Here is a 17,205-nt window from a genome sequence, read left to right as displayed (position 1 = left end):
GGGTTAAATATTGATTAGTGCAAAATAGGAGTCATCTTCCTCTGATAATCAGAGGAAATGAAAGTACTAAAAATGAAAGAGTTTTTAAGAGAAACTTGATCAATCATTTTAAGAACAAATATTAATCACTAACATTTATATTGTGCTTTCAGGTTTATAAAATTCTTTTCAAAGGAAGGGAAAGCCAGAAAATAACAATACTAAGACATTTTGAAAATACCCAGAAGAGAACAGAAGAAAACTCTGAAGAGGACATAGGTAAGCAGAGCAGTTGTTATTGTGATCAAATGATTTTATATACTTTTAAAAACTGTGAAATAGCAGCACATGGAATCATAGTCAGTCCTCTTTTCTGTTTTGTTTTTTTAATATATTGAAATTTGTTCATGATAAAAAATAAAATTCATGTAAAAATAAATGGAAATGAAGATCACAGAATCACTAAATCTTAGAAGGGTTAGAATGGATTGTAGCAATCTCTCAGTTCAACATCCTGCCATAGCTTAGATAACCCTGCTAGTTCCCCTGGAACACTAGCACTCAGCCCCAATGTCTTGCCACTTGTCTCTGGAGTCACTTAGATATTCAAAGTGTCTGAGGTTGGATTTGAACTCAATGCCTTTCTGCATGAATGAATGAATTAATGACAAATAACAACTACGTATCCATTCTCTTCCTTAAACATTTTCCCATGATGAGAAACTCTCAATTTTAGTTAACAACCTTTTTGTTGTTTCTTACACAGCTTGAATTGTCAGAAAATTCTTCCTTATTATAAATTGAAATCTGTCTCCCAGTGACTTCACCTTTTGCTCCTGGGACCAAGAAGACCAAATCGAATCCTTCTTCCATATGGCAGCACTTAGAGTATTAGTGAACTATTCCTATTCAGCCTGGACATCATCAGCACATTCACCTGCTCTTCATGTCTTGGAATCTAGCCCCTTCATCATCTTCATTGGCTTTGTCTAAATAGACTTCAATTTGCCAATATCTCATTTAAAAATATGGCATCCAGAAATGAATAAGATTCTACAGATGGGGACTCAATAGGGCCAAGTAACATGGGGCCACCACTTCCCTAGATTCAATTCAACATTCATTAATCAACTAGGGTAGAAAGCTGGGTCTGGAGTCAGAGAGACCTGAGCTCAAACCGGTGGAAGAAGTTAAATCATTTTACTTGCTTAGAGTCACAAATGCTAGTAAAATGTTTGAGGATGGTTTTGAACTTGGGTTCTGAGCTCAAAGTAACTATCTCCTTTAATATCTGTGAGGACAACTGGAGGAGGTTTAGGAGATGTTGGAGGCAGACGCCTCCATACAAAAGGACTTGGTCTATTTCCTTTGACTTTATTCTATGTATGATAATATTTTATATGATCTTAGCACCAAAGTGAGACTGAATTTTATGAATGCAATGGGGCAAGAATTCAGAAAGGAAAATCAAAATAAAGTGGGAGTTTGTGAGTTAGGTACAGATAGAAGAACCGTTGTTTTGAGATTTTAAGCAACATTCTATTTCATCCCTTATATTAATTTTAGACCCAACTAATGAAGGTAAATCAAATTGCTTCTCATGTGGGATTGGCTTTGAGCATCCTCTGGTGGTCCACAGGGATGTTGCACCCACTTAGTCCATCAAGCATTTATTGAGTTTATTTCAGGTAAATGCTATTGTCCACTCTGACTCTTCATTTGGGGTTTTCTTGGCAGGGATACTGGAATGGTTTGCCATTTCCTTCTCCAGCTCATTTGATAGATGAGATTTGATAGATGAGAAAATGGAGGGAAACAGGGTTAAATGACTTGCCCAGAATTATACAGCTCATAAGTATCTGAAGGCAGATATGAACGCAGGTCTTCCTGACTCTAGGCTCTGACTTCTCTAGGGATGCTGCTGTGTGTCTTGCATGTTTTTTTGCTTTTTTTTCTCAAGACAATGTGGTTAAGAGATTTGCCCAAGATCACACGGCTAGGTAATTATTAAGTGTCTGAGGTCAAATTTGAACTCAGGTCCTTCTGATTCCAGGACTGGTGCTCTAACAACTGTGTCACCTAGCTGCCCTGTGTCCTTCATTCTTGAAGAAGACCATGGCATCAGAGAGATGATGCCATGTCATGCAAGTGAATTGTTTAAGTGAGAGGATGCTATGTAAGAGTCAACCAGCCTCACTTTCTCCAGAGCCTTCTGAGTCTGGTAGTCAGATATTGATAAGGCTAACTGGAGTTGGCCCTGTATGCAATGGGATGGGAGACCTTGGCCTTTTAAAGCTGGGTCTTTTCTAAGGATACAAAGAGGAAGACAAGAGCATGGTCCTTGATATCCCTATTCCATAAAGGAGCTAAGCCCACCATTTAGCTGATAACTCAAGGAGAGCATCACCAAAAGGACAATGCAGATATTGCACTCCCTTGTTGGATAAATAGTACATCAACATGTTGGAGTCTGTAGGTTTAAGGAAAGATGACCCTAAGACATACTAAGGGTCTTAAGTGGGAAGCCCATTTATATTATAATAACATTATAACATAATATAATATTATTATAAAATATTATAACAATAGTAGGAATAATAAATAAGTCATTTGCTTTGAAAAGTCAGAATTAAATAAATAAATAAATGATGGCTGGCCAATGGCAAGACTCCTCCTAGGAAGTAAGGATAAGGGAAAAGATATACATGGCTCTTGCATGAAATCACAACTCTTCTTCATATTACCTGGGGACCCCTAATCTAAAACCCTGATTCCAAACATAGGCAGCCCATCCTATACCCCACCCCAAATTTTTTTTGGGGGGGGACCAACCCATATGTTACTAAAAGCTCCCTGCAGCTGTGTCTGGGGTGGGCTCTGAGGCTTTTTGCTTCTCTTGACAAAGAAGGGAAAAATCATTCCTGGGACTGCAAGAGATGATTTCTGACAGTTAGAAAAGAGAAAGCCGGAATTGTTGTCGCTACAATTAGGAGATCATCAAAGCCTCATTTTGCTCCTCAGCATTTTGTTTTGTGCCCACGCGGGGCCCTTTCCAATCCAGTGCCTGCGGCTGATGAATAACTCCCACCAACAAAGGGTCCTTTCAGGCCCAGTGCCCATCATTATGAGAGGCCAGTTGCATAACTGTCACTGAGGACTAGTGTTCAGCAGGGCTAGCTCTAAATGCACTTATTCACAGCCTTCCCAGCTCAATATTATTGCTTAACTGTGATCATTTTCTAATTATCCTAATAATACCTATTAAATAATACCTATTAAATCACTTGAACTGGATAAGCACAGGCAGACTCAAATACAACTTAACCTAATAAGCATCGGTCATTCATTAAGCAACAGGGTACCTTTTTGTCAGAGTATGAATAGAATATGAAACCACAGAAGAGTGCTGTTATTTCCCAAATGTTATTATAAGTTAGAGTGTATTAATTCTCAAATCTGGCTTGCAACCTTGCATTTGGGTTGCTTGGGAGCTGTGGTCAGTGAGACCATCCCACCCTCCAGACCCCTTGGGTTCAGCTGCCTCTTTGCCTCCGCCCAGAACGATTTCCACAGAAAGGGCCCATAAACTTAACAGAAGGAATTAAATTACTAAGGATGTAAAGGGAATGAGCTGAATCAATCTTCCAGCTGATGAGATTCGGGCAGAGCATGGAGGCAGCTGTCAGATCACAGCTGCAAAACAGATTGGGTGTTCTTCTTCTTTCCCTTTTACCCTACTCAATACTCCCCTTCTGCGACACAGAGGAGCCTGGGAAGGAGAGACTTTGAAAAAATCAGGTTTCTATCATTAAAATCCAATGCTATTTAAGCTACTGATCTTCCTTTCTCAAATGGAAGACTCGGACAGAGCAGCAATTAAGATGGTGTTTTAATGAAGGTAGCTCCTTTAGAACAAACTGAAATAAAAATGCTGAATTAGTATCATTTACAAGCCTTTTCCATGGTCTTTGTTCTGTAGAAATAGGTTTCCCTGGAAATTTGGGTATGTTAAGTTTTCAGATGCTATCACCAGGGATTTCTTGTTTGTTGGCTCCAAAGTTTAGAGAGATGAAAAGGCCCTCAGAGATCATCTAGAGTTTTAGACCAATCAATTCCCCCATTTTATGGAGGTAAACTGGAGTCTAGAGAGAGGAAGTGATTTATCTAATATTAATAACAAGGACAATAATAATAGGTATAATTTACAAAGTGTTTTAAGGTTTGTAAAAAATGCTTTACAAGCATTATCTCATTCTATCCACATAATTCTACAGCTTAAAGTTATTATTATAATACTATTATTATCCCCATTTCACAGATGAGGAAACTAAGGTAGCCAGAAGATAAGTGACATGCTGTAGGTTACACAGTTAGGAAGTATCTGAGGTAGGATTTGACCCCAAGTCTTCTTGATTCCAAGGCCAATATTTTATCCACTGGGTCAACCACCTAGCTGCCAGAGCCAGACAGGCAGCAAGTGGCAGAGCTGGGATTTGAATCCAAGTCCCTGAATTCCAAATCCAGGGCTCTTTTTGTTTGGAGGTTAAGGGAACTGGTTTTACCTCAAATGAATAGAGAATTACAAAATCATCTGATATTCAAAGTCCTTTATAATTTCCTCTTTCTCCACCAAAAAAAAAAACCTTCCAGTCTTCCTAGATCTTACAAACCTCTTCCCCAGATACTCTTCAAACCTGGTTTCCTGGCTATTCTCTTAACAAGACCCTCCATCTCTTGGCTTCTGGCATTTTCTCTGGCTGTCCCCCAATGCATGCAATGCTCTCCCTCTTCATCTTTACCTCTTGGCTTCCCCGGCTTCCTTCAAGTTCCAAGTAACATTCTATCTTCTACAGGAAACCTTTCCCAGCTCCGCTGATTTACAATATTATTTACACTATATCATGTGCATAGATTTGTTTGAACTTGCTTGTTTGCTCATTTTTTTCTCTCTTTAGATTGTAAATTTCTCAAAGGAAGGAGCAGGGGCTTTTCTTTACATCCCTAGCCCTTAACATGGGACCTGGCAAATAGCAGGCACTTAATAAGGGCTTACAGACAGATTGACGTTGGCTACTTCTTACTAAAGAACATGATCAAGAGATATAAATTCATTTTGTGAACACTCACTCCTTTTATTTTATTTTATTTTATTTTATTTTATTTTATTTTATTTTATTTTATTTTATTTTATTTTATTTTATTTTATTTATGGCAAGGGGGTTAAGAGTGACTTACCCAAGGTCACACAACTAGGCAATTATTAAGTGTCTGAGGTCAGATTTGAACTTAGTTCCTCCCAATTACAGGACCAGTGTTTTATCACTTTGTCACTTAGCTGCCCCTGAACACTCACTTCTGATGGATAAGCTTGGGTTGTTGGAAGAGAAATCCATTAAATAGTTTCCAGTACTCATCATATTTTAAACCTTAAAATAATTTAAACAATAACTAATAATGATATCTAGCTTTAGAATTAACATTTAATGGCCATGATTTTTATGTGATGGTCACAATCATCCTATGAGGGAAGCAGAGCAGGTCCTACTCTCTCTGTTTTTAATAGTTGAGGAAACTGAGGTTCAGGGAGGTTAAAGATTTGAGATGTGGATCCAGGTCTTCTCACTCCAAATCAGGGATCTTTGGGGCGGCTAGGTAACACAGTGGATAGAGCACCAGCCCTGGAGTCAGGAGTACCTGAGTTCAAATCTGACCTCACACACTTAATGATTACCTATCTGTGTGGCCTTGGGCAAGCCACTTAAACCTATTGCCTTGTAAAAAAAACAAAACACAAAACACAAATCAAGGATCTTTCTGGTGCTCCCACAGCCTGTTCCTATTTTTTTCAATACTTCTCAAATTTTTTGTTAAGTATTTACTATGTGTTAAATCTTTTTCTAAAGCCCTCCCCGATGCATCATTGTGAGGTGACATTGATCATGGGTTCTCAAATGCTAGACTAGTAAAGGCCTGGCATCTCTTATTGAGCTGGAAGGGCTTTAATGCAGAGTCCTATATCCAACTGGAGGTCTGTAATCTCAAGAAGTGACCAACTAAGTGATTATAGAGAGGTTTATTATCTCATGACCAATAAACAAAAATAATTATTATTTGCCACAGTATTTCAAGAAACTATCATCTTAGGGTATGGAGAAATTATTATTTGCGTTATTAGAAGGGACAATCCAAAGAGTATAAATTAAATTTGCCCAAGGGCAACTAGGTAGTGTCAGAACTCAGATCCACTGACTCCTTGATAAGTAATGTCAAGAAATATTTATGTAGAATATTTTGAAGAACTATTGACATATAAGTGGATAATTTGATTCTCATTACAGTCCTGGAAGCCATGAGGGATGTCAAATATTCCTATTTTACAGCTTAGTTGTGGCACAATGAGAAAAGTACTAGGTCAGAGGAAAGATCTTGACAATCTAGCCCAACCCTGCTATTTTGCATATGAAGAAACTAAAGCCCAGGTTGGGGAAGTGACTTGTCTAAGGTTGTACAGCTAGCAAATAGAAACCAACCCTCCCTCCCTTCCTTCCTTCTTTCCTTCCTTCCTTCCTTCCTTCCTTCCTTCCTTCCTTCCTTCCTTCCTTCCTTCCTTCCTTCCTTCCTTCCTTCCTCCCTTCCTCCCTCCCTTCCTCCCTTCCTTCCCTCTCTTGCTATTGAGCAGATCTATCTGTTGTAAATCTTAGCATGCAGATACATGCATGCATATATTCACTAACTCGGATATACAGATGGGTTGGAGGGCAGGAGGGCATGGAGGCTCAAGTGCATGAACTAGTGAATGCTAATCTACCGGGTATTTTCAGAATTACCAGGATGCTGGTAGCCCAGTTCTTGCCCACAGCCCCAATCCAACTCAGTTGTGTGCCTCTCCATGTCTTGCGGCCTGTTTGTTCTTTGCCTTAATCATCCCCTAATCGCATTACCAATAGCCTTGTGGAGAGCTTCCCCAGCAGCTAGCTGAGTACTGGCCCGCACTGCCCCAGCCGTAACTCGGTTAGGGGGCCAAGATGCAGACCCATTTGGCGGGCAATCTGAAGTTAGTCTCGCTGACAATTGGATTGTGAAATTCTGAAGCAGTTTTAGCTTTGACCACAAATGTTTCTGTTGACAGATCCACAGAGAGGCCTCATTGCTCCCATGCTAGCCCCCAGTGGAGGGCCGCCCTGAGCCACTTGGAGGTCAACTGGCCCCCATGCAATCTGTCAAACCAAATAGCATACCTGACTCTCCTCTCAGCGCTTTCTCCAGTTCAACACCCCGGATCTCTGAGGCCCTTTGACGCTCTTCCACCTCTTCTAGCTGACGCTGGATAGCCTGCAAAATCATGTTTACAAATGAACTTGTATACTACATGAGGATGGACCTGTAGACAACTAAAGGGAACTGACTTTCTTTGGGTGTGGAAAGGGGCCACAACATAGTAGGCCAAGTGCTCATTGACTGTCTTGGGAGGTAAAGTCAGAGGTTCACAGGATCAGAGATTTAGATAGGACCTCAGATGCCATCTAGCCCCATTCTCTTATTTTATAGGTGAAGAAATTGAGGACCAAAGGAGGTTACATCACTTGACAAAGCCACCCGGATTGGAAGCTACAGAGACAACATTTGAGCTCAGATTCTCTGACTTCAAAGCTAGATCTTAACTGTACTCCAGAGATATCCTATACCGAACCATTCTGCCAATAGCCTTTCCAAATACAGCTCAAACTAGATTGAATTGGGAAGCACTTAACAAAATGAATAAAAATACAATAAAACATAGTTAATATCACATTTTATAACTACATCAATACTCAACCACAGGTATTCTTATGTATAGATTAGTAGCCCCCATTTCTATTTGAGTTAGATATCATAGTTGTACTACAGATTCAAGCAGAGCCTGGATGACCCCTGAATATTCTCTTTTATACAGAATGGAGTCTCTCATGCCCAACCATGAATCCCTTTTGCAATTGGCAGCCATTTGTTTGGAGTGAGAGGAGATTTCCTACCTCCCAAGGCATTATATTCTGCCATCTAGAAGTACTAATTTGGAAGTTCTCCTTAAAGGACCATGGGATCTAGAACTGGGAGAGATTTTGACAATCTAATCTAATCCCGCCACTTGCACATGAGGAATCTAAGACCCAGGTTGGAGAAATGACTTGCCTATGGTTGCACAGCTAGCACATAGAAATTTTATGGATTTTTCACAGCAATTGTTTCAAAGCAAGTCTTCCTCCTTAGATCTAGTTCTGATTTTTGAATTCAAGAAGAACAAATCTATCCTTCTTCCTTCTGTTTCTTTCCCCATCCTTCCCTCCCTTCCCTCTTCTGCCTTCCATTCCTCCTTACATTTTTGTAAAAACATCCGTATATATATATATATATATATATATATATATATATATATGTATGTGTATATATATATATATATACACATACATATAAGTCCTTTCTGATATTTAATGATAGTTGTCATGCCCTTTCTACCCAAAACCCCTTCCAAGTTTTTTCTTCTCACACTAAACATCTTAATTTCTCTCAATGACTCCCCAGGTGGCCCAGCTTTAGAATCTTCCTCATTCTCTCGGAGGATGTTAGAATTTAACCCTACCATCCTTTTACATAGCAGTGATGATTGTCTGCCCTGCCCCATCCTCATACCTATCACCTCATTGCCATTGAACCCCATGATACTCATGATTAAAATCACAAGATGTCAACCATCTCTTTACCTGGGCCTTGTACAGCCTTTTGAATTCCTCTTGCTTAGCCAACTGTTTGGAGGCCTTCTCCATCTTCCTTATTCTTTTGAGTGTCCGCCTTTCCTATGGGCCAAGGAAGAAGAAAAAAAGATGAAGGGCAGTAATAAATGGATATAACTTGGTGGAATAATTCTCTGACTTCTTTCCACTCCCCTTTTCTTACCCCAACTTATTTGTTCTGCCCACATCTCAACCAACAGGACCCTTCAGAAGCTTTAGGAGAAACTAAGAAAACAATATTTATAGCAATGTAAATAAAAAGTACACTATGATACAGCCATGCCAAGAAAAATCATGGTCTCATGATATTTCTTTTCTTGGAAGAAGTAAATATTGTATATTTTCTCAGACTTTGTCTAGCTGTCTTTCTTTGTTCTAAGGGCAGGTTCATTGGATGGGGATGTTAGATGGGTCAAGATAGAAGTGTCTCTGATATAAAAAACACAAAAAATACTTTCATTGCAAATAAAATATATTTGGAGAAAATTTTTTAGAGGACTGAATGGATGAGTTGAGTAAAGAAACCAATTATTACCAATATGCTCCCTGGAGCATATCAAAATTCTCTGTAGGAGAGGGCATGGAGTAATGGATAAAGAGATAACCTTGAAGCCAAGGAGACCTGAGTTTGAATTCTTCTGACACAGATGGACTGTGACACCCTGGAGAAGTCAACTTTACCTGTCCATTCTCTTGGTGACCCTCTAAGTGCTGACCTGTGTTGAGAGGAGGATTTCCTCACCAAGAACTCTTAAAGTGAAAGAAATCAGAGGTCTAATCCCTAACTCTACATGGAAGCTATTCTTGCACCAGAAATTAAGAATAATACTGAAAGGCATAGATTGGGATCTGGAAGGGACCTTGGGGTCACCTACTTCAACCCCTTGAGCAAGTTACTAAAATTCTCTGTGTCTCAGTTTCCTCATTTATACAATAAAGGACTTTGACTCAATGGCCTCTAGTGTCCTTTCAAGCACTGAATATATGATTCTATGATTCTCTTATTTTACAGATGAAGAGATTGTAGGCCTAGGAAAGTTAAGTGAATTGCTCAAGGTCACACAAGGAGTAGGATTTGAACTCAAGTCTTCTGACACCAGGACCAGTGTTCTTGCTCCTGTGACATGATCATGGCTCAGACCTCACTGAAGATTCTTACTAACTATGGAAGTATTTGTTTACATATTTTGTTTGTTTATTAATAAATAAATAATTTTGAAATATTTATTAATAAATTAAATTGTTTTTTGTTTATTAATAAAATAATTAAGTCACATTATTTACATATAGGGTAACTATGTGGTATAATAAATATAGTGCCTGGTCTGGAGTCAGAAGGACCTGAGTTCAAATCCAGATTCAGACAATTACAAGTAGTGTGACCATAAGAAAGTCACTTATCCCTATTTATCTCAGTTTCCTCATCTGTAAAATGAGTTGGAAAAGGAAATGGCAAACCACTCCTGTATCTTTGCCAAGATCCCAAATGGGATCATGAAGGACATGACTGAAGAAATGGCTGAACAATAAATTGTTTATTACATGCTATAAAATATAATGAAAATAAATTAAATCATTTCATCAGTATGAGACTCTCTGAGACTCAGTTACCTTTTATATAAGATAGAAATGAGAATAACTACAGTACTTACTTTCTAGGACTGTTGTAAAATTGCAAAAAGAAATTATGTGTAAAGCATTTTACAAATCTTAAATTGTCTATAAAGTTCAGTTGCTATTGGTGGTGGTGCTTGTGGGTCTCTTACATACCAATACCTCATAGTAACCAGGCAATACTTATCAGCTTTTTAGACTGTGGTTACCCAGAAGGATCATGGGAAGGGAGGCAATTACCTATCAGGCCAAAGTATTTCTGGGGGTGGGGGTGGGGTGGAAATAATCTCTAGCTGAGCATGACCTGAGGCAAATAACTTGAATAATAATCGCCATTTATAGAGATTCTGCTTATGTACCTATGTACGGGGTTCTGCAGAGTGTTTTACGAAATTCTCTCATTTGATCCTCACAACAAACCAAAGAGGTAGGTGTTATTCTGATACCCATTCTGCACCTGAGGAAACTGAGGAAAATAGAGGTTAGGTGACTTGCCCAGGATCACAGAGGTAGTGTCAAAGTTCTGAGGTCACATTTGAACTCATGTCCTCCTGACTCCAAGGTCTGACTCCTATTTACTGTGTCAACTAGCTGCCCCGTTTAATAGTTTTCAATAGTTTAAAAAGGCACTCAGACTTTTGAAATGCCCTTAATGTCTTATAGTTTGGGGTATTAGAAAGACTATTGGACCTAGGAGTCCTGAATTCTAACACTGGTTCTGCCACTAACTAGACTGAGCAATTCACTTCTTATTTCTGGCTCTCCATTCCCTTATTTGTAAAATGAAAGTCTCAAATTAGAGATGATCTCAAATGTTCCTTTAAAATCTAAAGAATTTTTAAGGCTTATATAATATATGTATGGTAAGTGTACATATCTAGTTAATAATAATCAATGTAACTAATATTTATATATCACTTTAAAGTTTGCAAAACATTTTACATGTATTATCTCCTTTGAACTTGACCACAAAGAACTCTGGGAGATGTGTATCGATAGAGTTATCACTCCCATTTTATAGAGTGAGAAAGATTAAGTTATCTGCTTATGGCCACCCAGCTAGTATCAAAGGTAGGATTTGAATCCAGCTCTTTCTGATTGCCAATCCAATATACTCCATTTTCTATGTAAGTGCTACAGTGTTTGGCCATCAGAATTAAGGGAAGGCAGCTACACAGGATGAAAAATCTGAGAGTTACAGGAATTCAATGGTTTATCTGATTTCCATCTTACAGATTTATTGTTGTCTCTTTAGTTTAAGATAATTCTGAGACGAGTTTGCCTCTTTTAAATATGAGGAAGGAAGGGAAGGCAGGAAGGAATAAAGTCATGATTTTAAGCCATGTTGGAGAATAGCAGAGAATTTATGTGGAATTAACACATTATCCAAATTATCCCTTAATCATGAATCCTCTTACTGATATTGAAGAAGTTAATTAAAATATTTAAGGAAACATCAAGAATGTCCTATTGTCCAAGGAGTCTAAAATCCTATTTGAAAACCATAAAATTTGTTGGGAAAATCTTTGACTTGTGGCTCCATATGCTCTGGGTAAAACTCTTGGGCATCTCTGTCCTCTGGAAACTCATCAAAGGCTGAAAAATATAGTCAAATCTTTAACCCAATCCTTCCTTTAATACAATTAAACAGGAAATTAGGGGAAATATGACATTGTTTTTCCACCCTTTCATCCACCCCACCCCCACAATGGAAACAAAATGCATGTCCATTGATTAAAGACAAGCTGAATTAGCTGATTTTCTGTGAAAAGGGTGGAACACTAGGTGCATTAGGAATTACTGAATGTAAGGAATTTAGAGAAGCATAAGAAGAGCAGTATGAACTGATAGTGAAGCAAATAGAAGCAAATAAGAATACAAAAACAGTGAATACAACAATGTTAAAGCAAGCAATATTGAAAGACAGTCAAATTCTCATGAATTAGAATGATCTATCTTGGCCCAGACAAAAGGTGACAAATCATCCTTCTCTCCTTTATTAGAGACCTGCCAAATTTTATTTTATTTTATTAGGTTTTTTCAAGGCAAACGGGGTTAAGTGGCTTGCTCAAGGCCACACAGCCAGGTAATTGTTAGGTGTCTGAGGCTGGATTTGAACTGAGGGACTCCTGACTCCAGGGCCAGTGCTCTATCCACTGCGCCACCTAGCTGCCCCGAGAGCTACCAAATTTTAAATGAAACATTCACCAATTGATAAATGGTCAAAGGATATAAATAGACAGTTTTCAGATGAAGAAATCAAAGCTATCTATAGTCATATAAAAATGCTCTGTCACTATTAATTAGAAAAAATTAAATTAAAATAATTCTGAGGTAACATTTGTAGAAATTACAACTACTGAAGAATATGAAGGAAAAATAAGTATATTAATGAATTATTGGTGTGGTGAACTAGTCTAACCATTCTGGAGAACAATTTGGAACTATGCCCATAAAGCTAGAAAACTTTGGCCCAGCAATACCACTACTAGTTCTTTATTCCAAAGAGATCAAAGAAAAAGGAAAAGGAACTCTGTATACAAAAATATTTATAGCAGATTTTTGTTGTGGTGGCAAAGAATTGGAAAATATCAAGCTGTGGGATATGATTATGATGAAATATTAATGTACTATAAGAAATGAGGAGCAAGATGGTCTTAGGAAAACTTGGGAAGACTTAATATGAACAGATGCAAAGTGAAATGAGTAGAACCAGAAGAAGATTTTACACAGTAACAGCAATATTGCTTGATGATCATTTATGAATGATGACTACTTTGATCAAGATAATGATCCAAGACAACTCTGAAGGACTCATGGTAATAGACTTATACATAGGGAAGAAACAATATCATATTTCCCCTAATTTCAGACTGTTTAAAGGAAGGATTGGGTTGAAGAGTTGACTGTTTCTATGTTTTACTATTTCTCAAAATAAGAATATTTAAAAATGATATTAATGAATGGGGGAGAAACAGAAAGAAGGGAGAAAGAAAAGGAAGAGAAGGAAAGGAAAGAGGAAGGAAAAAATTAAGAAATCTAACATCATCTTTGCTCACTCTTATCTTTTTTGAAATGTTTTAATTAATCATATCTAGAATCTGAGATTACTTCCAAATGGGAAGAATCTGGGTAGACTTCATAGAGGAGATAACATTTAATTTTAATAAACTTTAAATATTGAGTAAAAGTAGAGATGAATATGGAGAAGGAAGAGGGCATTTCTGGTGGAAGATAGAGTAGATATAGAAGATACGGAATCTTAATTCCACCATTGAAAAAATTATGGTGTCATTGACATTCAAGATTTAAACCCAGAAGAGAATGATTCCAAAATGTCTACAATCAAAGCTCAAAGGAAAACAGAGCTTGGTCACAGGTTCAAATAGATTCCTAGAAGAGATAAAAAGAAGAGTTTTAAAAAAGTTTTTAGAACTTTTATGATGTAAATAAGCATATGTTTGTTTTGCATTCCTTTATGTGATTAATAGGCATTGCTTGTCTTCTCAATAGGTAGGGTGGAGGTAGAAGAAGGAAGAAAAGTTGGAACTCAAAATTTTTTAAAATAAATGTTAACAGTTAGGTGGTGCAGTGGATAGAGTACTGGCCTTGGAGTCAGAAGGACTTGAGACCAAATGCGGACTCAGTCACTTAATAATTACCTAGCTGTGTGACCTTGGTTGGGCAAGTCATTCAATCCCATTGCCTTACCAAAAGAAGAAAAGAAAAGAAAAGAAAAAAAATGAATGTTAAAATTGAAATAAGGACTAGAGGAAAAAATTAAAAGAGAAATGAGAGCTATGGAAGAAAGAAGCAGAAAAAGAGAATTAATGGTTTAGAATGAGAAGTACAAATCCTTGCCCAAGCAACAAACTCCTTGAAAATTTAGGAGGTTTTGCTGACTAGCTTTCATGCCCATAATTCTTTCCCTTCTCAAATCCACCTCATGACTTTCTGTTCTTCCTTCAAATCTCAGCTAAAGTCCCAACTTCTGCAAGGAGTCTTTCCCAGCCCTCCTTAACTTTAGTATCTTCTGAGATGACCCCTATTTTCTTATGCATATGCTTTCCTGTGTATAGATGCTTGCAGGTTGTCTCCTCCAATTCAGTGGGAACTCCTTGAGAGCATGGACTGGGTTTTTCCCTGCTTTTTCATGTCAGTGCTTAGCACAGTAGATTAGAAGCAGATTCCTCAAGATCTTGGGGTCTGGTTGAAAAGTTTAAATTTTATTTTGTAGTCAAAAGTGAACTACTGGTGAGGTTTGCTTTTTTATTTATTTATTTTTTTTTAGCAGGAGAATGACATAGGATTAAAGTTTTAGAGTTGGAAGGATCTTTAGAGTTCCCCTTACTTTATAGATGAGGAAATTAAAGCCCAGGTTTGGCCTTAATGACTTTCCCCAGAGTTCACAGATAGTGACCGAGATAAAATTTGAACTCCAATTTTCCTGGCTTCAACTCTACTATATTTACTGTAATTGCTACACTATGCTATTTCTCTTTAGGGTTTTTTTTTTAAGTTTTTGCAAGGCAATGGGGTTAGGTGGCTTGCCTGAGGCCACACAGCTAGGTAATTATTAAGTGTCTGAGACCAGATTTGACTCCAGAGCCAGTGTTCTATCCACTGCGCCACCTAGCCACCCCAACTATGCTATTTCTCAATGATCTTCCATAACTGAGAATCAAATTGGGGCCACAACAGGGAAAGTGTGGAATGCTAAGCACTAGAAGACCTTCAGATCTGGGTTTGAAGATGACCATGGAGTCTGCAGGAGAAGGAGGGCAGAGAATGAATCAGTTAGGGAATCATCATTCTAGATGTAAGTTTGATTTTAACTTGTTCTTGATCTTGGGCAAGTCATACTCCTTTGCAGAGTCTCAGTTTCATCCTCTGTTATTTGAATTAATTTTATTGCACTAGATATTCTTGAGGTTCCTTCCATTGTTAATATGTGATGATTTTACACTGCCTGTACCATATCTCTTCTCTATCAAAATCTGAGAGATCCTCCAGAAATTTCAATGAGGGAAACAAATTAGTGAAGGGGGGCCTATATGTGGGTGCCTAGATTCCAAGGTTCCCATTTTTTTCTCTTTCTTCATCTAAGACATGAAATCTGAGATATGAGCAAATGAGCAAAGGGAAAGATGTCCATGGGGACTGAGGTTCCCTGTTGTCCATTGTGGTTGCAAGGAGTTGGAGGGCCATGGCATTGAAATTAATACTACACCTACCTTGACCATTGCCTTTGTGAGACTTTATAACACTGGAAATTATAGGTGGGAAAGCTAGAGAGACTCATACTGGGAACAGAGAGCTAAGTAGGGACTTAGGAATCAATTTAACTAAGGTACTTCAAAGACAGGAATGAAGATGAATCTCTGAATGATAGGGACTAGTAAGTTTTGAAAACCTCATCAACTGGTGAGACAGAAGGAACACAACTTCTCTAAGAGAACACACTGAAAAAGACACACTCTTTCCCTTAATACTTCCATAATCTTAGAAAATTGAGGGAACCCATGGGAAGAAGTTTCAGTTTTAGGAGATGGTTAGAAACAATTTTTCTTTCATATTCATTATGTATAATAAATGATGTGGCCATAAAAAATGGATGGTCTGGTCTGTTTTCCATGAAAATGGAAAGGAAAATTCCAGATGTAAAGGATGGGGTGTGTGTGGGGAGGCAGGGCACTACAAGACAGATATTTTTCTAATTGTAATAATTTTGGAACCATATGTCCTATCATACCCCAGATCAGTTCTAACTCTGGTCAGCATGTTTCATTTTGTTTTAAATTCTTCCTAGTAGTTTTGTCTAGCAGTGAAGGATGGAGAATTAAATCTCTTGAGTATATGTCTGACAGACCTGAATGAGACCTTTGGACCAGTGCTTGAGTATAATAGCATATAATGGACAAATTGCACATTTCCTTGCCTAAGTGATTAATAAATGAAGTGTTACCGAGATTTACTGTAGGCTTAAGTAAGGTAACACTAGCGTTTGTTGGACAGATAGAACTGGCTCTCTGGAACCATTTGTTAAATTGCTAGTATGAGCATATGCACTTCAGAAATCAGCAAAAGTTACACATCAGGGCTTGATTTATTGTTTTGTTGATTGGTAAGATTTAAGAACATGATGAAGAAAATGTTAGTAATGTAGATTAACACCTTAAAGGGTATTGTTCAGACATCCCCCCCCCCCAAGGGCCATTGTTGAACATCTACCAGAATACCATTAGTATTCCAAACCCAAACCAAAGTGGGTTTCTTGTTCTACCATAGTGCTTCTACCATAGTGTTACATGGGATAACTCCAAGATGTCACATAAAGCCTACCTCTATATCATGGTTTTATGAAGAAACTAGGTAAGAGATAATGAGGGGGTGACAGGTATGGGAATGGAAAGGAGAAGCATATGGAAGGAATACTGCAGAGCAAGAATCTACAGGATTCCCTGACTAAACAAAGACATGCAAGATTAGAGGTAACTCTAAGATTTCAATCCTTGGGTGATAGGAAGATAGAATGGTTTCAGCAATCAGAAAGTCAGCGTGATGGGACAAGAGTGGGTATTAGGACTGTAAAGTTGAAAGTGCTATTTAAGTGCCAGCTATTATTACCAGCCAAGAGGTCTGTGGGTGGTCAGCATTAATCCTTTGGGAAAGGACTATAGGACCTTGGATAAGTCAATTAACATCTCTCCAGGGAGACAATTTGGAAAAGGGAAAGCTTCTCATTTCTGGAATCAGATGACTTGAGTTTAAATTTTTTACCATTTCTACCTGGTTAATCCATGATAAGTCATTTTATATCTCTTAAACACAACTTTGTAAAAAG

The 17,205-nt window shown here is 38.0% G+C and overlaps 1 protein-coding gene across 1 annotated transcript in view; it reads right to left on the bottom strand.

Moving 5' to 3' along the window:
• The window catches only part of MICAL2 (microtubule associated monooxygenase, calponin and LIM domain containing 2), a 285,377-nt gene that overhangs the window by 27,761 nt on the left and 240,411 nt on the right, over positions 1-17,205 (bottom strand). The window contains exons 33-34 of the mRNA XM_074230325.1: positions 8,718-8,810; positions 7,218-7,311 (exon numbers count right to left, since the gene is read on the bottom strand). Coding sequence (XP_074086426.1) covers positions 7,218-7,311; positions 8,718-8,810 — 187 coding nt within the window. The remainder of the gene's footprint in view (positions 1-7,217; positions 7,312-8,717; positions 8,811-17,205) is intronic.

The sequence above is a fragment of the Macrotis lagotis genome, chromosome 3 (genome assembly GCF_037893015.1).
Source record: "Macrotis lagotis isolate mMagLag1 chromosome 3, bilby.v1.9.chrom.fasta, whole genome shotgun sequence".
In the NCBI taxonomy this organism is placed as follows: Eukaryota; Metazoa; Chordata; class Mammalia; order Peramelemorphia; family Peramelidae; genus Macrotis; species Macrotis lagotis.
Note: the sequence above shows the minus strand (reverse complement) of the source record. Positions and strands in the feature narration are given on the sequence as shown.